The sequence below is a fragment of the Gopherus flavomarginatus genome, chromosome 13, assembly GCF_025201925.1.
Source record: "Gopherus flavomarginatus isolate rGopFla2 chromosome 13, rGopFla2.mat.asm, whole genome shotgun sequence".
Taxonomy (NCBI): Eukaryota; Metazoa; Chordata; order Testudines; family Testudinidae; genus Gopherus; species Gopherus flavomarginatus.
This window is the reverse complement of record NC_066629.1, coordinates 16,230,617-16,252,618: the sequence shown is the minus strand read 5'-3', so window position 1 is coordinate 16,252,618 and position 22,002 is coordinate 16,230,617. Positions and strand designations below refer to the sequence as shown.

The following is a 22,002-nucleotide window of genomic DNA, read 5'->3' as shown; positions in this document are numbered from 1 at the left end:
AGACATACCCTAAGTTACGCAACTTCAGCTACGTGAATAATGTAGCTGAAGTCGACGTACTTAGATCGACTTACCATGGTGTCTTCACTGGAGTGCGTTGACTGCTGCCACTCTCCCATCGATTCCACCTGTGTATCTCATGGTGGTGGAGTACAGGAGTCGACGGGAGAGCGCTCAGGGATCAATTTATCGTGTCTAGACTAGAAATGATAAATTGACCCCCACTGGATCGATCACTGCCTGCCGATCCGGCGGGTAGGGTCAACATACCCTTAGAATTAGGATACTATCGGATTAATCCTTTAGTTGATAATGCAAACCTCAGCCCAGGTCGGCAGCGCTCAATAGTTATTGTACATTTGCAGCTGTCTTTTGGCACAGGAATCAGTGGGTTCCCAGAGTCATTCCTAACTGAAAAAATGTCCATATTATAACCACTCCCACAACCGGCAGTCTCAGAAGAGGCCAAGCTCTGAATGAATGCGCATGGAGCATAAACTCCTTTCTCATCCTTAGGTCTCTCTCATACCAGGTCAAGGGTGGCAGAACAGCATGGGAACACCTTGCGCTGCTGCCACCCATGCTGCACCTGTTCTGTGGACAACCATAAACTTAGTAGCATGTTTACAATGAAGTCCTGCTCTACCACTAGTCACTATAATAATAATAGTGCTTTGACCTTCTATAGCTCCTTCAATGCAAGGAGCTCAAGGCCCTTTGCAAACATTAATGGATTTAGCCTCACAACCTCTCTGTGTGCTCAGTCAGTATTATTAGACCCAGTTCAGAGATAGGTAAACGGAGGTAGAGAGATCTGATTTGCCCAAGGTCACACGGCAAGTCTGGGGCAGGGAGCCGAGATCAGAACCAGAAACCGTACAAGTCTTTTAACTGCTCAGAAAAGACCAGTACTACAAATTGAACACTCTCTGGGGCAACAAGAGTTGAATTTTGAACTTTCTGACACTTAGGAAAAGAACTTTAATTCTTCTTCAGATAGTTTCAGTGTGTAACAGAAATAATTCATTATTGGTTTCAGACCCTGGGAATATCTGTGCCATTAGTCATCACTGCTTTAAAACAAGTAGCTAGAGAGCAATGTGGGGGCTGTACATACCTTCAGGACTGCCTCTCTGCATGATCCCCTGGCTTATATAAGAGAGGGCTCCTGGCAGAGCCTTTTCAGTGAAAGGCCTTTGAGATTACCTCACTCCTGTGTTGGCCACAGCCTAATTTGATGACTGCGAGGCCTATATTTTACCTCAAGCGTTTCTGAGGGAGGGAGTGAAGCCAAATGGGGTTTTAGGACAGATGACTGGGAGACTCCTGAGAATCCTTTATTGGCACCAAGAGAGCATGTAAATGCTTTTGTTTAAATAATATGTTAATCTTGTACATATGTGAAGAGACTTGCTTTTTAAAAAAGAAACTGCCCATTTAAACAATCTAAATAAATTAGTAAATAAGTTATCCATCTGTCTGATAAGTTATCTCTGCATTTCTAAAATACCCACCACCATTGTACATAGGCACTTTATATTTTCAAATATGCACTGTATAGACATAACAAATACTCTAAGTATCATTAGCTCTATTATACAGATGGAAAAACTGAGGCATAGAGAACTGGTTAATGGCAGACCAGGATTAGAACTCAGGATTTCCTAGTCTCATGCAGAGTCCATAATGTCTTTCTAAAATGCCCATGTTCCCATGAACTCCCTCTGAGGATGGCCAGTATTTGCAGATCTGTGAACTTCTTTCATCCCTTTAACCATATGGAGTCATAAATATGTCCACTCAAGTGTCTTTACACCCTTACCTTGCATATGATGTGATAAATGGGAATATCTGGGAACTATTTTAAATAATCTCTAGGTCCTAATGCTGCAACAGCTCCACGTGCCGTACTCTTAAGGATTTCAATGAGAGTCCTACGGACAGCGCATCAGCTGCACAGAGCTGTATAAAACTCCAGCTTGAGCATCCTGGCACGGAGAATGCTCTTTGCATTGAAAGCGTGGGATACCTGTGATGATGATTGAGTTGTTGGGGCTGGCTCTGTGACCTGGATATGCTGCACCTGGATGGCATGCTGGGTGTACGTCTGGGGGTCATGCAGCTGTCCAACGTCCACCGTGGAATGCTGGGACTGGTGAGGTGAGGTAGCCTTGGAAAATCAAAGCAGAGCTGTGAACTGTAAATTCTCTGGGGCAGGGACTGTGTCCACCTTTCTGTTTGCATAGTACCTAGAGCAATGGGACCATGATCCTGATGTGGGGCCTCTGGGCACTATCATAATACAAATATTAAACAATAAGCAACACTTGGAGTGATCAGTAGCCTGCATTACAACAGGATTGTTGCTAACTTGTAAACAGGGCTAAAAAAATGCGTCATAATGGAAGGTAAATGAGCAATTTAGTTGCGCAAAGAGACATTTCTCTAATTATTAAATCTATCAATTTATATGGTGCCAGTTACTATAGCATCTGATTGCCTCACGATATTTAATGTATTTATTCTCACAACACCCCTGTGAGGTAGGGAAGTACACTGTACAGATGGGATCCCAGGCACAGAGAGACTAAGGGCAAGTCAACATTTCAAAATTAAGTAGACCTACGTTAGGTCGACGTACAGCCACCACAGTAATTCAATCGTTTTTGCATGTCTACACTATGCTCCTTTTGCTGGCGGTGCGCGTCCTCACCAGGAGCACTTGCATAGATTTAACTGTCAGTGTGGGCACTGTGGGATGGCTTCTGACAGGCAGCACCACTCAATGTAAGCAACGCAGTTTCTACACTGACACGATATCGATCTAACTACACCTAAGTGCTACACCTCTCGCGGAGATGGAGTTTCACACTGGCACTGCGGGGCGCAGCAAACGTTATTCCACTCGCCGAGGTGGAGTACCAGCAGCGCTGTAGCCGCAGAGTTAGACTGCTCAACGTGCCTTGCTAGTGAGGACGGGTAGTGAGCTAGAGCGCCTGGGGCTCCTTTATTGTGCTGTAACTCACAAGTGTAGCCAAGCCCTTAGAGGCACCAACTTCTACTTAATTATAGTTATTTAATTAGAGACATCACACCTCGTTAAAATCAATTCAAAGCTGCAGGCACCAGAATCTCAGCATCTGAATCATTAAAACTTCATAAATTCACGTCAAATGGTGCCAGTATTTAGGCCATTGTTAACAAGGGGTGCAGCATTGCTAAAAATGAGCAACAAAAGGACAGGAAACAGCTCCCCATTTCAGGCTCAAATATAAGCTGTTTGATATTTTCAGATCCACCCAAGCAATCAGAGACTGAAGGGTTTAAAGGAGCTGCTCTGGTTGCGCAAAGCTGCCTGAAATCCATTTCCTCAGCTCCACTAATCCTGTTACCCTCTATATTTATTTTTAAGGGGTTACTGAATGTCACAGAGGATGAATACTCTAAGAGTTAATACATGGGGAAAGCAAACACTTTCCAAACTTTCAGATTTTGGCTCCAGGTTTCGGGGGGGGTAGGGGTGTCAAATTGCTTCTCTCAACTGCAGAAGTGGGTCACCCACTGACCCACTTTTGTCAGTTCCTGAGAGGCAGTCCCTGGAGCAGCACCAGCAATTTAGCTTGATTTTCAGTCTCCAGGTGATAACTACCCAAAACCTTTCACCATCAAAACATTTTTTTTAAAGTCTTCAAAACTGTGGTGTCACTTCGGCTTGGGGAGAGATATAAAATACATCTTCAGTATATTACCTACCTGGGCCACTTGCACAACCTGCAGCTGTATGTGCTGGGGCTGCTGCAGGCCAGCTGTGGATTGTGACACAGGGATGTACTGGATTCGCTGATAATCTCCCTGTGGGGTTCGATAGTCCGTCGTCAGGGTCTGGGACAGTTCTGTCATTGCTTGCGTCAGCAGATCTGTTGTCTGAGGAAGAGAGGCACACAGTGCATCATGCAATATTATCTCTTGGACTGAATACTTTGCACATTTGTACTTAACCTAACCTAAATCACTGAAGCTTAGTCAGTAATTTAGAAGAGTTTACAGTGTGTGGAGCTCCACTTAATTAGATTCTGTCAGCAATCAGGCCAGTGGGAATGCTCTGTTCTGCACTGGGGGGGACCCATATTTTCATGCTCTCTCTCTTTCATTACCACTGGCAGGGACAAGGCATACAGGAAGAAACTGCATTCTCTCCCAGGTTTAGAGTTACTCTCCTGTTACTCAACGCAGCTGTGCTCAGCTTTTAATTGCTGGTGGACCACCTTGCCAAAGACAGAACTTTCACACAACCACAAAATAATCACATCTTGTGAAGGGTCTGCAATGGCCGTGTCATGATGGTGAGTAAATGTGAGAGAACAGTTCATAGGTTCATAGAGTCTAAGGCCTTGGCTACACTGGCGCTTTACAGCGCAGCAACTTTCTCGCTCAGGGGTGTGAAAAAATACACCCCCAGAGTGCAGCAAGTTACAGCGCTGCAAAGCACCAGTGTAAACAGTGCCCCAGCGCTGCAAGCTAATCCCCATGAGGAGGTGGAGTACGTCCAGCACTGAGAGAGCTCTCTCCCAGCACTGGCGCCGTGACCACACTCGCACTTCAAAGCGCTGCCGCGGAAGCGCTCCCGCGGCAGCGCTTTGGAGTTTCAAGAGTAGCCAAGCCCTCAGGCCAGAAGGGAGCACTGGGATCATCTAGTTTGACCTCCCATCTAACACAGGCTAGAGACCTGCCCCAGAATAATTCTTAGAAAAACATGCAGTGCTGATTTAAAAATTTCCCACGATGGAGAATCCACCATGACCCTTGATAAATTGTTCAAATGGTTAATTATTCTCTCTGTTAATGCCTTATTTCCACTCTGAATTTTTCCAGCTTCAACCTCCAGCCACTGGGTTGTGTTATGCCTTTCCCTGCTAGATTGAACAGCCAGTTATGAAATATTGTTCCCCATGCAGCTACTTACAGACTGTGATCAAGTCACCCCTTAACCACCTCTTTGTTAAGCTAAACAGAACTCTTTGAGAGACAAGGTGGGTGAGGTAATATCTTTTATTGGGCCAACTTCCATTGGTGAGAGAGACAAGCTTTCAAGCTTATACAGAGCTGAAGAAGAGCTCTGTGTAACTCGAAAGCTTGTCTCTCTGAGCAACAGAAGTGTCCAATTAAAGATATTACCTCACGCACCTTGTCTCTCTCTAATATCTTGGGACCAACACAGCTACAACAATGCTGCATACGAGCTCTTGTAGTCTATCATTATAATGCATATTTCCAAGTCCTTTAAACATTCTCTTGGCTCTCCTCTGAACCCTCTCCAATTTATCAACATCCTTCTTCAATTGTGCGAACCAGAACCGGACAAAGGATTTCAGCAGCAGTCACATCAGTGCCAAATACAGAGGCAAAATAATGTCTCTACTCCTATTTAAGAGTCCCCTTTATGCATCCCAGGATCGCATTAGCTCTTTTGGCCACAGAGTCACATTGGGAGCTCATGTTCAGCTAATTTATCCCTCAAATCTTTTAGAGGCACTGCTTCCCAGGACAGAGTCCCCTATCCCGTTAAAACGGCCTGCACTATATTCTTTGTTCCCAGATGTATACATTTACACTTAACCAAATTAAAACACATATTGTTTGCTTGTGCCCAGTTTACCAAGCATCTAGGTCACATTGAAACATTAACCTGTCCTCTTCATTATTTACCACGGCTTCAATTTTAGTGTCATCTGCAAACTTTATCAGTAATGATTTTATGGTTTTTATTCAGGTCATTGATAAAGACGTTAAATAGTGTAGGGCCAGGAACTGATCCCTGTGGGACACCACTGGAAACAGACCTGACCGATGACAATTCTTCATTTACAGTTACATTTTCAGACCTATCAGTTAGCCAGTTTTTAATCCATTTAGTGTTTGCCAGTAGTCTTGCTATTTTGTACAGATGTAGTTTCACAAGATTGTCATCACATCTCTACACTTTTCCACCCCGGGCTCCTGGGAACAAGGATTCCATCTCCCTTCTCTCTTCCCTAGCTGTTGGAGTGCAGGGATTTAATTCTTGCCTTGCAATAGGCTGAGGGACCTAATAGTTCCATTCTTCCCTCTGCATAGAAGGGAAGCAGGGGAATTCAGAAACTTCCAAAGCGGTGGTCAAGATTCCTCATGCTGCCTGGCACTGTGGAAAGTGCCTCTGTGATTGGCATTGTGCCCATTCTGCTTTAGATCAAGTAATGCTGATCAGAAACTAAACAGCTTCTGGCTCAGAAATCAAAGGCTGGAGCTCTACACTGACTCTTGCTGCCTATGCTAGTGGGTTCCAAACTTAGTTCCAGCCAGTCCCAGCTACAGGACCTATGTTTGGTGATCCTCAGTGCCCACTTAATTCAGCCTTAGCCTCACTCAGCCATGTGCAGAGAAACCCCATGTGCCAACATCACACTGTTACCATCTTCATTCACAAGCCAAAAGAGATCTGGATTCGCAGGTGGGAAATGTAACCGTTCGTCTTTGGAACATTCTGAAAATCTTCCTGTTGGTATAACTGAACTGAATGGTAAGTGCCATCCTTATGATCTACAGGACTGCCAAGCAAGAGAGGGTCCTAGGCAGCCAGAGATGAGTTTATTCCTCATCTGGTCCAGCTGCTGAAGAAGCAGATAAGGCTGCTGCATGAGTTACAGATCTTGCCTGGGATTCATATTCCCCCAAAAAGCAGGATGCAAAGTGGCTGTTCGTTTTTCTCTGCTTGTACCAGCCCTGTCAATCAGAAAATGATTTCTACAATAGTATTTTCAGGTGATACAAAAATAAAGAGGAAGTTCTGCTCCTTGCGATTGTAGCATTTTTATTCACGTATCAGCGCAAACGTGTGCATCAAGAGCTCTATCTAGAAAGTCCTATTCCAGCATATGGGAGCTTCAGTTAGGCACATAAGTGCACAATCTTAATGCAGATCTAAATGCTCAAATACTAGAATGTGACATTGTAATGAAGCTGAAAACTGCTCTTTGCTTTGTGTTTATACGGCCGTTGTGCACAACAGGCCCAGATCCTGTTTGGTATTCTTAGGTGTTATCATAATAGAATAAACAATAAATAAATAAACAAAAAATTGTATCCACAAGCTCAGAATTATTCTTTATAGAAGCAGAAATTTTGTTCTTCCAGGAGCTTGGTCCGTGTTTCCAGGTTGAATAATCTTTTCTCCAAATATATTCCAGCTATCCTACCTATCTAAGTGAAGTAGTGCTGCTCTGTGCTATTGTATTTACCGAACATGAAGAAACAATTAACACTTGGTTAATCTGATGTATTGAGCCAGAAGTATCAGGGACATTTTCTGTTAGTACTGTGCCTAGCACAATAAGGTTCTCGTCTCTGACTATGGCCCCTAAGTGCTATGGTAATATAAATAATAATAATTATGGATGAGTTTGCCCTCTCAAGCACACTCTGGTCACGGTTACTAACAGTTTCAGTGAACAGTCTTGAAATAAATTTTAAAGTGTGGATGACATTTTTTAAATTTTGCTGGAGGTTGGTCCTTTCCCATTCAGGGGAGACAAGAACAATTTTCTGGTCTCTGCCAATCACTGCCTTGGGAGTTGGGAGTGTTGTGGAGGCAGCACGCTTCACCAGTGGTGATGGAGGGAGCTCAGATCACTCAAATAACACCCCACCCAAATGATTAAGGGGTGGCTTTGACTAGCACTAAAGGGAGTTTCATCCAGTGTTTCGCCATTAGGATGGAACATGAGATTTTCCAAGGTGCTAAAGTGATTTAGGAGCACAAGTGCCATTGACTTTTGCTGGCACTTGTGCTCCTCAATCACATAGGTTTTTTTTTCCAAAAATACCATCTGGCGTCCATAACATATGGGGAGTGAGGACAGGAGAGCATGGGGTAAGGCTAGTGAGCAAATCTTTAGATCTTCAAACAGGGAAATACAGAACCTCTAGAGGAACAACAGTAAAGTGCAAAGATTCATATGTAGAAGTGATCTGTGGGAATGTCTCGACATAAGCCTTGTAATACCAAAGTGGTGGGAGCCAAGCAAATGCTAATAATAATATGATCTAGGACATCTAACTGTTTCACTCAGATGGCCTGGATTACCATCCTTTGCATTCTTACCACAACGGTCTCTCCGGTGGTGCTGTCAGTGGTTAAAACTGCAGGGGTGGAACTGATGACGGCTGCTGCCAAAGGCGTGTGTATCGTGTTAGGGAGCTGAGCAAACTCAGGGTGCTTCTTGCGAATGTGTTGTACCATCTTGGTCTGTGGACGGATGCAGAGAAGAGGGTTAGGGAGATGGCCAGCGAGATTCCTCAGACCACACAAAGCTCAGGTCACCAGTGAGAAAACACAAAGACCATGGAGTCCATATTAATTAGACTGGCCTGATGATCAGCTTTTGCCTCTCAAATTTCATGGCCCCATGGACCAATCTTCCCCACACAGTCATATGTTTTCAGTACTCGTTCAGAAGAGCGCAGAAAGCCTCTTCTGTCTCTGACTCTGTCGTTCCTCTCTTTACTACCCATCTCATAAAAAAAGACCCACCAAAAGAAACCTAAGGGGAGAGTTTTGAAAAACCTACGGAAAAAATTCACAGAAGTGGCCCTGATTTTGGGTACCTCAGAGTTTGGGTGTCCAACTTGGGACACGTTGTGCCTGATTTTGACAGGTGCTCAGCACCTGCAACAACCATTGTCTTCAAGTGGGGCTGTGAATGCTCAGCAGCTCTGAAAGTCAGGCCCAAGATGTCTCAAGTGACCATCCAAAATTGGAGGCATACAAAATGAGAGCACACTTTGGAAAATCCGTCTGCCAGTGTTTAAAAAGCAGGAAATACTGTGAGCAAAAGCTCTGCTTGTACCATGCAAGGCCTGCTCCTAGAAAACCAGGAATTCATCAGGACTCAACCCTGGAAAAGGAAAAAAAAAACTCTTTTAAACTCATGTACCCAGGAAGGGAATAAGTATTATCTCCTTTGGCTAAGGGATGTTTTTCTGGAATATGGCAGGGTCTGAATTTAAAGTGCTATAACTATTCTGGAATAACACTCTGTGTAAACACTTTTATTCTGTAATAAGAGTGTCTACATGGGAAGGTATTCTCTAAGAGCTTAGTCCACAGTAGCTATTCTGGTCAATCTCCACATATAGACAAGCCCTGACACTCAAGCAGATAAAAATGTATTTAAAAATGTTGGGTAAGTTGCTTTAAGAACCTAATTGTTTTCCAGTGTTCTAAAGACCTAGGGGGTTTGATCTGTGCTCATTTTGTAACCAGTTGGTTAGGATATTCTTCTCAAGCCTCCCCAGGAAAGGGAGGTGTAGCGGCTTGGGGGGATATTTTGGGGAGGTAGGGCTCCAAGTGGCCCTCTCTGAATGTTTGTTTAAATCACTTGGTGGTGGCAGCGATACCAAGGGCAAGGAAGGAATTTGTGCCTGGGGGAAGTGTTTAACCTACGCTCGTAGAAATCACGCAGCAAATCAGTGGCAGAGCTTGGAATGGAACCCAGGAATCCTGACAACCAGTTCCCTAATCTAACCACTAAACACTTCCTTTCTTTGTAAATCAAGTAAACTGTGTTCACATTGTTAGTGCTCTGTTAGCTTGAAATCTGTTGTCTGATTCATGATGAAAGGGCTGAACCCCTGGATTGACCAATGCAAGAGCTGTGGCGGAACGTCACTAGGGAGGGGCTCTGTTCTAAGGCAAGGAGACATTCACAGTACCTTACTGCTGTACTGTTTGGAACAGTGAGGACAACAGACTGGTGGAGTGGCTATTGTGCCCGTGAGCTGGGTGTGAGTACTCAGCATGGGGTCTGGCTCTCCCGGTCCCGCTGGGCGCAGTTTCCGGATACTCGGAGGTAGCTCAGCACCGGGATGGTTCTTCAGAATATGGGCTTTGCGTTTGCTGGCACTCTTGTACACCTGTGGGTCAAAATTTTTGAATAAAAGCAGCCTAACACCAATGGCAGTGCCCCAAACAGATAGAGTTTGTGTGTCTCCATCCAGAAAGTTCACAAGCCTCTTTTAACAGGGATTTGTACAACAATTTTATGATAGTTGTTTCTCTCTCTCTCTCTCTCTCACACACACACACACACACACACACACACACATATCACTTTACCAGCTAGTGAGACAACTATCTCCAGGATGGCATGTAATAACTACTTGACACTGCACAGAAACCCAGCACCACACAACTACTTAGGTCAGGAATTGAGGAGGAAACCCCTATTCAACTGACATTCAAAGATGAAATGTCATGGGAGGCAGAATGTAATCACCAGAATTGGAATTTGCCTAGGCTACTAGGATTAACATCTCTACTCTTGCTGAAGCATCACTGGGTCTTTAATAACTATAAGGGATCAGCAAGTCTGTTTCAAGTCTAGTTTCTTTAGACACATTATAGGAGCTATAGAGAAAAACAACAAAGTAACCTTTTATAATAATCTAAAAAGGAAGCAAGCCAAACAAAACTAAAGAAACATTCAGCAAGGAGTGGGATGCTCTTCTAAACCACATATAGGAGGCATCAGTGAATCACATTATGGAACAAATAGAAGTCCATATCAGAAAGAGAGGTCAATGAGTGGGTCATACTCAGAAAAAGCAGGCACCCAAACGTAAAGGAGAAGCAGCTGCAGGCTACACAGAGCACTGGGAATTACTGAAATGTGGCTAAGAAGTGGATAGCTCATAATAAAAGGTCTTAGGTCCAGATCCTTCAAGGTAAATAGGTGCCTAATTCCCTTTTACAAATGCTGAGCACCCACAGCTCCAGCTGAAGTCAAAAGAAACTGCGGGTTCGTGGCACCTCTGAAAACCAGACCTTTAGTCACGTGGGCTCCAACAATGCAAGGCGCTTGTGGTGTGTGAAACAAGCTGAGCCTACAGAAGCTACAAAGTGTGCAACTCCCTAATTAGAAATTGCAGAGCTACAATTAATTTGCAAACTTAACACTATTAATTTGGGCTTGAATAGCAAAAGCAATTTTCCCTCTCTTGGTATTGACACCTCCCCATCAATTATTGGGAGAGGACCACATCCACCCTGACTGAATTGGCCTTGTCAACACTGGTTCTCCACTTGTAAGATAACTTCCTTCTCTCTTCATGTGCCAGTATATTTATGCCTGTATCTGTAATTTTCACTCCATACATCTGAAGAAGTGGGTTTTTTACCCACAAAAGCTTATGCCCAAATAAATTCGTTAGTCTTTATAGCGCCACTGGACTCCTTGTTGCTTTGATTGGTGACTTCCTTACACACCTTATCACAGTACTGACAGAAGTAATCTCTGTTGGGTTTGATGATGGGCAATGTTAGCTCTGGCACCTCCTCTATTTTCATGTCTGGATGTCGCTTTGATAAATGATTCACCTAAGAGAAAGAAACAAATCAGAATAAGAGAGTATGTTACAGCTGGAAGCTAAACAATGGACTCTACTGTTGGTCACGGGGAGTATGGATTCGCCAGTGCAGTGCCCCACCAAAACAGTGCTAACCAGAACACACACACCCAGCTCATCTGATGGCACTGGGGTTCACATCCATTGTGGTCAGTTACTGAAAGTGAACCTAGTCACCCTGCATCCCATTTTCAGTTTCTGTGGCTGAAAGGCTTGCTATTGGAAAAAGCAACAATATACTCATACAAATTTCCTTTGGTGAATGTTCCTGATATACACTAGTTTAATTTTGTTTGAGCCAGTGCCATGGAACACCCAGGCGGGGGTCTGATTCAGACTGATTTTTCGCATTACTCCAGAATTTGCTGGCTCCAGGCAGCACTACAGTTTGTGTGTATACCAAGGTTCCCAATGCACTGAGCATCCTTCCCCACTAATCTCACAGGGACGGTTTCCCGAAGTGGAATTTTATTTCTTGTGGGGCAGATACTAGAATGTGCATGCCTGATCCACATAAGATGAGAAGAGGCTCAAACCCAGAGGGCTGGGAACAAGGTGTTATCATCAGAAGCCCCCTGGCTGTGTAACTCTTTATTAGCAGAGATCACAACCACCCTGAGCCCCTGTGGTGTGCAATAAAGATGTGTTTGCACAAGCTTTCCCTCAGCAGCAAAGGCTGGTGAGGTCCCTCACAGGAAGGAGCCAAAAACGAGAAAAGAGAGAGAAACAGTAGTGGGAACAGAGGAACAAAGCAAACTTCCTAGTAAATAATAGAGGAACATCTGGAAACTGAGCAGTGGAGCCTCCCTGTCCCATCTGGACTATGCAATTGTGTTACTAATCTCAAACTTGGTGCCCAGACAGCACTATGATGGTTGTATTATGCATCACAATGCTTATACACCATGGGGACAGCTAAAAAAGAAAGGAAAGAAACAAAAAGAGGACCCTTTGTAAGAACTACAATTCCTGCAGTTCTTTCTCAGCATTCCTCTGTTCTAATCACCTGAAATCTACAGGCATTTCTTTACTATTCACTAAAGCTAAATACAAAGCTATCTTATGTAGCAAATCATTCCTAATTGACAAAAGCTCATTGGCAGAGATCTCAAGAGCATCAGGACACTAACCAACATGCCTCTCCTCCGGAAGCCCATCATGCACAGTCGGCATTTGAACATGAAGCTTTCGTAGTCGGTGGAAGCTATCCGAGGCTTGAAGGTTTTGGAGCGGCTGATTCGATCAGCTTTCTTAGCTTCTCTTTCTGGATTATGCATCCTTTGCATGTGCTCCCGGAGCTTGTCTTTCCTCTGTTTAGGACAACAGTCAGAGAGGAAAAAAATCAATTTTACAGCATTTGTTTGTTAAAGGGGTGGCCAAAATGCATACCACAGATAGGTCCATTCTTGGAACTGTCATCTCCAACGTGGAGCAGGCTGCTACGATATGGATGGAGCACGGCATGCTGGGAACTTTTGCTTCTGTGGGCTGCACCTTCATTATTAAAGAAGCTGACTGGAGAACTGGATCAGTAAGAAGCTACAGAACCTTTCATTTCTAAGTTTATGGCTGGCAGGCACTGAAAGCAGTTACCTGACTAATGCTAATTCACTGGTCTCCGAGAGATGAGCTGGTGGGTCTCAGTCTAGTTCCCAGTGGCAAAGGGTTCCCATGACTACAAGTTGGCACGAAATGTAACCCTTGATGGTAGAGCCCAGCTGCTGACTAAGCAGCAGAGGCCAAGCCCGCCCCCGCCCCCAACCTCTAGAAAAAGTCTCTCAAAGGCAGAGACGAGGCTTGCACCTCCACTGGCTATATCTGGGCAGAGGTCTCAGGCCTGAATTATGGCATTTTTCACAAACACATGCCAAACACAAGGGGAAAAAAACAGGGCAGCTGCAGTTGGCTCTGTTCAATGCAAAGATACACATGCATCCATTCTTAGTTATCTTCCCGACTTCAGTGGGAGTCCTACTTCAAAATGATCTCACTAGGTGGCCCACTGTCGTGGTACATTTTTTCCACCCAAGCCTTTCCGTTTATGCACCTCTGTCCTGCACTCTGCATTATGGTAACAATAGCTACTAGGGCTGATGTTATCCATGCTGTGAAAGGCTTTATAATTATAACAACATAGTAACATTTTGCACTTTTGCAGCAGCTGTCATCTCAAAATGTTTTACAGGCATTGTTATCCTCCTGAGGCATTATAGGGGGCTATATTATTACACCCATTTTACAGATGGGGAAACTGAGGCCTAGAGAGATTAAAGTGACCTGCCCAACGCCGCACAATAAGCCAAGATCACAGCTGGTAATGGAAGTCTGGAGTCCCAACTCTTGGGCAGAGCCCATTACACAATACTTCCCCCCATGAGCAGAGTATTTCTGTCACTTTTCCTCTAAATAACCCTTTCTCTAGGCAGCATGAATGCCATTGTTTCATTTGTCCTTCTAGTTTGATGCTGTGATCACATTGTGCTACTCTTCTTAACTTTTCAGAGGCTGAAGCATCTTATAGTTTCATGCTGTGGTGACCAAACTTAGAACACTATTGTAGTGTGGATCTTACCAGAAAACTCTCACACGTGTTTATTAGATTTTTGCTCCCCTTCGGTCCAGTTCAGTTTCAAACAGTCCCTTTAAAAATCTCTACAGCAGTTTAATTCCCTCTGTTCTGTACTTAGAGTTGTAACGTTAGGATCAGATCTCCATAGCCACTTATAACTTATTTCTCGTGGCTTGTCTGGGATATTAGTCCACTGATCTCAGTAAAAAAGATTTTCTAAACCAAGTAATGGGAAGCACAATGTTGGTGGCACTTTGCAGGAACACTATCCAACAAATTGACTCTACAAGCGGATGGAAGGAGAATGGACCTGCCCGTTGGTGTTAACAAGCTTATTATAAGCAAGAGCTGAATTGTTTGCTCAGGCTAGAGAGAGTAAGGCAAAAACATATGCTGCAGCACACACACTGCATGGAACAGTGCATGCAATCTGCTTGCCAACCTAGCATGTCTATAGGTGCTGATTGCTTCTGTTTCTGGGAGGACAATCTTGCTGACAAAGGAGGGAGAAAATGCTGTTCCAGTATCGCTTTGGGAACACCACAGCCCATTAGATTCGTTACCTTGAATTGCTTGCCACAGGTGGAGCATAGGAAGTCCTTGCGGTCCGAGTGTCGCAGCATGTGGAGCCGCAGCTTGTCGGGACGGCAGAAAGCCTTGTCGCATTCCGTACACTGGTAAATCTTTTCCGAATGGAAGCTGCGCACATGCTTCTTCACCTGGCAGTGAAGACCACAGAGAAAACTCAGGGCACTCAAGATATGGAGCAAACAGACCATGGAACCATCACAGCAGCTCTCAGAACACCAGGGGGAGACTTGGTTACTACTGAAGCTCTGTTCTTCGGATAGAATCCATCAGCACAAGAAACTGAACAGCCTTGAATAACAGTTTCCAAGAAAACATTAGACAAAGCAGTTCCCTAGTGGTGCTTTGGAATCCTATTCTCCTGCACATCTGGGAGACGTGGAGATGTGCCAAAAGAGTTTTTAAGAGTTCTCTAGTCTGTCCTAGGGAAACCTCAATTCTTCAGCGTGAAAGACGTGGTTTATCAGAATACTTGGGGTCCTGATAGCTTAACAGATGCTAACAGCATAATGAATGAATCCTCATAATCCTTGTTACAGATCTGCATGGACACTCTGATATCCCTAGGAATGATTCTCGAAGGCACCTGCAATTGCATGACTGGGTATTTTAAAGACAATAAAAAAGGATGGCTGATGTAGTGGCAATGGTTTTACTAGACCAACATCTTCGAGTCACACAGTCAGCTGATGCTCATTCCCTCTCTTTCTTTCATTTGAAGGAAATTTGAGAACATAGATTAATTCCTTTTGATCAGAAACAATTAGGTGGCAGTTACAGAATGCATGGAACGTAGGGAGCGATTCATTTTGAACACCTTCCTGAATGCAGTTTCCTTTGCATGTTTTAGGAATGTCCTCTGCCTCATCAGGTGCACAGCAAGATCTTTAATAAAACAGCTAGTAAGGCTTGGAATTCCAAATCCTGGCACTGAAAAGAACAGGGTCTTTGACACAATTCTTATTTTCCTTCTGCACCATGGAGCCACTTGGTATCTATATCTGCACAACAATAATTACTCAGAGAAGTAGACCATGATTTCTGATTATTAATTGCAGGAGTGACTGGACCTAATAATTCATACAGCAGCATATGAAAAAGTGGAAAGAATTTGGGAACTTTTCCCTTACTAGATCAGTTTAACTGGAAAATTGATGGGGGAGATGGTCATAGCTTAGGTAACTAGCTTATTTTTTTTTCTGCTCCATGTTAAAAGAGGCTGGATTATTTTGTGGTGGAGGATTGTATTAATAATCCCCCCCACATCTTTTCTTCTTTGAACTTTTGGATAATGCCTATCAGTTCCTGGATTTATCACTTGACTTGAAACTGGATTTCCATGTTTAGTCTCAGGTCCTGGTACCTTAGTGAGATGTATGTCATCTTCTTCATTCATGTTAAGTTTAATGAATGTATGTAAGCTAGGTTTACATTTTTCTCACCAAGCAAGAAAACAGTACTCTAAAATTTCTGTAATGTCTTTCATCTTGAAGGACCCCACAAACTGCACAAAGGAGTTATATCACCCACCTCTCAAACGCAGCTACTTGTACGGAATGTGGAAATGAAGCGGAATATATTCAACTACAGGAGAAATTTATGGAAGCAGAACATACTGAAATGCTCTGGAATTACTGCCCTGGAGTCAACATCATTACACTTGCCAAAAAAAGCCATGGGATTTTAAATATATAATGCATTTTAATATGTAAGTTTAGCAGTTAGGGTCAAGGGTACATTCTGATGTCTGCTGCATCCAGGAAGAGGGAAAAACCTGTTGTGCAATGCATCTCGAACAACCATGAACGATCAAGAATGCTGTTTCATGTTGTCCAAAACACTGCACCAACCACACTACACCATGCTGAGGTATTGGGTCACTACTGATCGAGAGGGAAAAGTGCCATCTACAAAATGAATGTTACCACTTCCTGCAATGCTGTCAGTTTTCCCATCCACAAACTAATCCTTCTTAGCTTGTAAGAGCATACAGACTTACAGCATAAGCTGGCCTGAATGGAAACAGTACTGAGAAGCATTACACGTGCCAAAGACCTGGAAGCCATGTGGTCAGCACGGCACTCACCTGGATAAAATCAGGAAAGCGCTTTTTACAGGTAGGGCAGGTGAAATAGCCATCATTGACGTGGACTGCCACGTGATCTTTGAGCAGGTCCAAGCGGTCAAAAGACTCAGGACAGAAAATACAGGAATATGTTTTCTGGTCCAAGTGGAACTTCATGTGACTCTCCAGGGCGCCGCTGTTGATAAAACCCTTATTGCAGATGTCACAGGTCAGAGGGCAGTTCCCCTCCCGCCCATGGAATCGCAGGTGCTGATCCAGCTTGTCCTTCTCCCGGAACGCCTTCCCACATTGCAGGCATTTGAATGGACGGAAGGACTTTCGGATGAACAGATGCTGAAGAGCAGCATTCTGAAAGACACACCCAAGAAAGAACATCAGTGTTTATTATCACATACAAACTTTACATACAAGTATTATCAATTGTAAGTGAGTCAAGATATTGAGCAGTTAAATCTCAAAAGACCCCTTTGAGGTAAAAATGTATGATTTCCATTCTACAGATGGCGAAACTGAGGCAGAGAGCGGTTACACGACTTGCCTAAGGTCACACAGTGAGATAGCGGCAGAGCCAGGAATAGAACTCAGAGGAGTCCTGAGTCCCTGTGCCCTGCTCTAAACACATTTTGACACATAATTTTTCTGTAACATAAACTCACTCTTCCCTCTCCAGGTGTTGGCATCTAGCTGATTTCTCAGGACAAGGCTCTGTGTATTTATATTTGATTAGCCACCACATTTAGGCATCTCTCAGTTACTCATATGCATTATCTGTTAGGAGAGCCTCTGGGAATCTGCAGCTTTCGGGGGGGTTGGTTTCTGCATCAAGGAGAATCAGAGAGATCTGCAGCAGTGGTTTAGCATGGCCCCAAACTAATAAGGCTGGATCAAGTGGATCTCTGGCTAACCTAAACCTTCACAGTATTATTGAAAAAGAGGAATGGGAGTTTCAAAAGCATTACAGCAGGGCCAGATAGGCAGCTTCAAGAGCAACAAGTAATATCTTGTGGGGAACCCACACAATTCTACCCTTAAACGCACACTGTGTGTGTGTTCGTGAGTGAAATAGAGAAGTGAACACACTAACAGAGAAACACATACAGAGTTCTGGTAAGAGCTTTGGTGGAACTTTGTGGGCCAAACAAAGGTATTTGATAAATCTAATCAAGAATTAATTGCATTTTTATTCATTACAATGTTTAGACATTAAATGCTATTAAATATATATTTTTAAATTAACTTACTATATATCTCCTGCTATCGTGCTTCCTTCTCTTTCCCTTTTCCTTCACTCCATTTTTCTTTCTTTCATTCTCTTTCTTTCTATTGTATATGTTTTCTTCTCTCTCTCTCTCGCCTCCTCTTTCAGTGTCTGTTTTCCCTTGATCTAGTTTTCCTATAACATTTAATAACTGCTGTTTCTTTCCTTCTCCTGCCTTCTAAAGTAGACAAATCCAGCGTAGCCCTGCTCAACTCCTGATCTCTGCTCTGTCTGCTGTAGGAGCAGTCACAGCTGGACTAGCAACCTGTGGAAATAGTTGGTTGCCCAGTGGGCCTGCATTTCAGTAGGGGCCAGGGACTTTTTATGCTGGTTGGAAGTGCATATGGGAGCAGATTACACTAACAAATATGAAATCCCATATTACAGTGCAGAAGACTGAAAAGGGCTGGGGCTTCAGCAATTTCTCTCACAGTGCTATTAAAATCTAAGGAATTTTTACACTCCATCAAGACAAGATCTCCCTTCCAGTGTTTACTGTTGTCTCCTTTCCACTCAGCTTCTCTGATTTTTGTTTTTTTTTTTTTTTAATCCACATCCATGCTAGTCAGAGAAACAAGGCAAGAATGCTGCTAGTCACTGTGTTTGAACATGCTTGTTATCAGCATGCTTTAGAGTAAACAGAGAACAAAATTCCCTGGTTAAAACCATCTCCACTCTCCTTTATTTATGGGACTTCTTGGCTGGCATGCGCTGCTACCCTTGAGTCAGTGTCAAACAGCAGATACTGACAAAGCAGGGTTCAAAGCTGCTCTGTCAGAATTAGAAGGTACCTCGGAAGTTATTCTGGAGTACTGGGCTACAGACACATGAAGAGAATCTGAATGGTTTTCTCCACTGTCTAAACTGTAAAGGAGGAAACCGTCCACTCTTTCCAGTAAAAGCAAAATGTAACAGCAACTGTTTATAGAAAACTACAAAACACTATACATACACACACACACACACACACACACAATTCCCTTTTCCCATGTAATCTCAGACACCATCCCATGGCAAGGGAAAATTTCTAGTCACAATTAGAGGATTTTGGAATGTTCAGCGACACCAGTGATTAATTTAGCTGAAATCCCGAGTGCCTTATAATGGACTTCACTGGCGTTGGGAGTCACTCTTACACTGTAAAAAGTGACAAAGAGTCCTGTAGCACCTTATGCGCCAACACGTCTGTTGTCATCAAGTCATCAAGTCCAGCCTCCTACACTGAGGCAGGGACCAAATAACCCTAGACCATCCCTGTCAGGTGTTTGTCCAAACTGTCCTTAAAATCCTCAAGTGCTGGGGATTCCACAGCCTTCCTTGGAACCATATTCCAGAACTTAACTACCCTTGTAGTTAGAAAGTTGTCCCTAATTCAAACCTAAATCTACCTTATTGCAGATTAAGCCCATTACCTCTTGTCCTACCTTCAGAAGGCATGGGGAACAATTGATCATCGTTCTCTTTATAACAGCCCTTAACATATTTGAAGACTGTTATGAGGTCCTCCCTCAGTCTTCTTTTCTCAAGACTAAACATGCCCCGTTTTTTTAAACTTTCCTCAGAGGTCAGCTTTTCTAAACCTTTTATCATTTTTGTTGCTGTCCTCTAGACTCTCTCCAATTTGTCCACATCTTTCCTAGTGTTGCACTCAGCGCTGGACACAATGCTTCAGGGGAGGCCTCACCAGTGCCGAGTAGAGCAGGACAATTACCTCCAGTGTCTTACATGCAACGCACCTAAAAACACACCCCAGAAGGATAATAGCCTTTTTTGCAACTGCATCACGTTGTTGATTCATATTCAATTTCTGATGCACTATAACCCCCAGATTTAGCAGTACTACCACCTAGCCAGTTTTTCCCCATTTTGTCATTATGCATTTGATTTTTCCTTTCTAAGTGAAATACTCTGCACTTGTTTTTACTGAATTTCATCATCTTGTTGATTTCAGATCATTTTCTGCAATTTGTCACGGTCATTTTGAATTCTGATCCTGTTCTCCAAAGTGCTTGCAACTCCTCCCAGCTTGGTGTCATCTGCAAATTTTATAAGATACTCTCCACTCCATTATCCAAGTCATTAATGAAAATATTGAACAGTACCAGACCCAGGACTGACCCCTGAGAGACCAAATCAGACGCACCCTCTGATACCCATTGATCAGCAAACCATTGATAACCACTCTTTGACTATGATCTTTTAACCAGTTGTGCACCCACCTTCTAGTCATTTCATATAAACCACATTTCCCTAGTTTGCTTATGAGAATGCTATGTGGGACTGTATCAAAAGCCTTACTAAAAATCAAGATATATCACTGCTTCCTAGACAGCTGGTCCTAGTAATCCTGTCAAAGAACGAAAATAGGTTGGTTTGGAATTTGTTCTTGACAAATCCATGCCGGCTATTCCTTATAACCCTCTTATCCTCCAGGTGGTTAGACACTGATTGTTTACTAATTTGTTCCAGTATCTTTCCAGGTATCAAAGTTAGGCTGACTGGTCTGTAATTCCCCGGGGTCCTCTTTGTTCCTCTTTTTAGCCAAAGAGCTCAAGGCACTTTGCAAATATGAGAAATTACACCTCACAGTGTCTCTGGGAGGTGTTGTTATCTCCCCTTTACAGATGGAGGAACTGAGGCAAAGGAAGGTGAGGTGATTTGCCCGAAGTCACACAAGGGCAGAAACAGAACCCAGAAGTGCTGACTCACAGTCCCCACCTCTAACAGCTAAAACCAATTCTCTTAAGAAACACTGGGCCAAATTCAGTCCTAGAGTAAGCAGGTGTAGCTCCCTATGTGCACTTCAATCTGTCCCATAATCTTGGGTTTACATGTTTCTATTGTTTGTATAACAATTTACTTGTGCTTTGAAATAAAAAAATGCATAATTTTCCGTTAATTACAGGGATTTACCAGGAAGTCAAACAGTCTAGACAGATGCAATTCAAATTTCTATCTCCTCCAGTACTGTTTCTTAATGTATTTAACCCAAATACTTTACCACAGTGGCAAAACAGATGGCCAGATACTCATCCAGAATAAACTGCCATAGCTCCATCGATGTCCAAAAGGCTATGCTCATTACCCCAGATGAGGATCTACAAACAGGCTTTTGGAGACTTTTATACTCTCCTCTGTTTATCTCTTCGAAGTTTAAAAATCATTTTTCTTTTCCTTTTTCAGCTCTAAGTGTAATTAATTGCAGAATTTGAAACAATGAAGCCACACTCTGCATGGTTGTACATAAGTGTTACAAAAGATCTACCTGTAGTTAAGATAACCATAGATAGGGGAGGTAATATCTTTTGTTGGATTTTATAGATAGCTACACCATTCCAGTTCCTCACCCACTGCCAATGAGGCTCTTCCTTGATAGCAATGAACAAAGACTTTTAGAAAAGCAGTCAGGCTTGGCTTTAATTTCAGAGCAAAATTCCACTCTCAGGGCAGCCCACTGCATCTTGATTCAGATTTTTCTCCCCTTATATTCATGAATGTCTCAGCAGAGGCAATCAGTGTGGACCAATAATGAGGTAAACACCTGTTCGCTGGGAACTGGACTGAGACCCATTTCACGCAGGCCAAAAAGCAGCTATAAGATGGCGACGAGCCCCTTCTCCAGTTTCTTCTGATCAGGTTTGATGACCAAGAAGGTCTTGAATAGATGATCAAGAAGCGGGAAAGGTTCTGATTCCCAGCTACCAATTCCATGATCCATCCTGTTTCCTTTTTGTATGGTTTAATAGAGCTGGTGTAAGCCAATCTTTAATTCTTAGAAATAAGGATGAGACCTAATGTGAGGGGCAGATTGTCTCACATCTGTGGGATTTTTACACCTTCCTCTGACACTTCTGGTACTCATATTGTATTCGAGACAGAATATTGGACTAGCTGGACCCTGGGACTGATACTGCATGGCACTTCCTGTATATTACCCTATATGTACAATTACATCATGACTATTACCAGATCTGCTCTGGAGATAGTTTGTTAATTAAAGCACTATTGTCAACTAGTTATAAATCTGTATTTTGGATTTTGAAAAAAGTAAGGGGATTTACA

The 22,002-nt window shown here is 43.2% G+C and overlaps 1 protein-coding gene across 6 annotated transcripts in view; it reads right to left on the bottom strand.

Moving 5' to 3' along the window:
- The window catches only part of PRDM10 (PR/SET domain 10), a 76,648-nt gene that overhangs the window by 6,681 nt on the left and 47,965 nt on the right, over positions 1-22,002 (bottom strand). For 5 of the 6 annotated variants that reach the window (XM_050921555.1, XM_050921554.1, XM_050921551.1 and 2 more), the window contains 8 exons: positions 16,683-17,030; positions 14,572-14,727; positions 12,570-12,749; positions 11,300-11,410; positions 9,748-9,948; positions 8,138-8,281; positions 3,754-3,924; positions 2,030-2,170 (listed from right to left, as the gene is read on the bottom strand). In XM_050921555.1, the coding sequence (XP_050777512.1) occupies positions 2,030-2,170; positions 3,754-3,924; positions 8,138-8,281; positions 9,748-9,948; positions 11,300-11,410; positions 12,570-12,749; positions 14,572-14,727; positions 16,683-17,030 (1,452 nt within the window). The remainder of the gene's footprint in view (positions 1-2,029; positions 2,171-3,753; positions 3,925-8,137; positions 8,282-9,747; positions 9,949-11,299; positions 11,411-12,569; positions 12,750-14,571; positions 14,728-16,682; positions 17,031-22,002) is intronic. The other variant, XM_050921556.1, reaches the window with a different exon arrangement.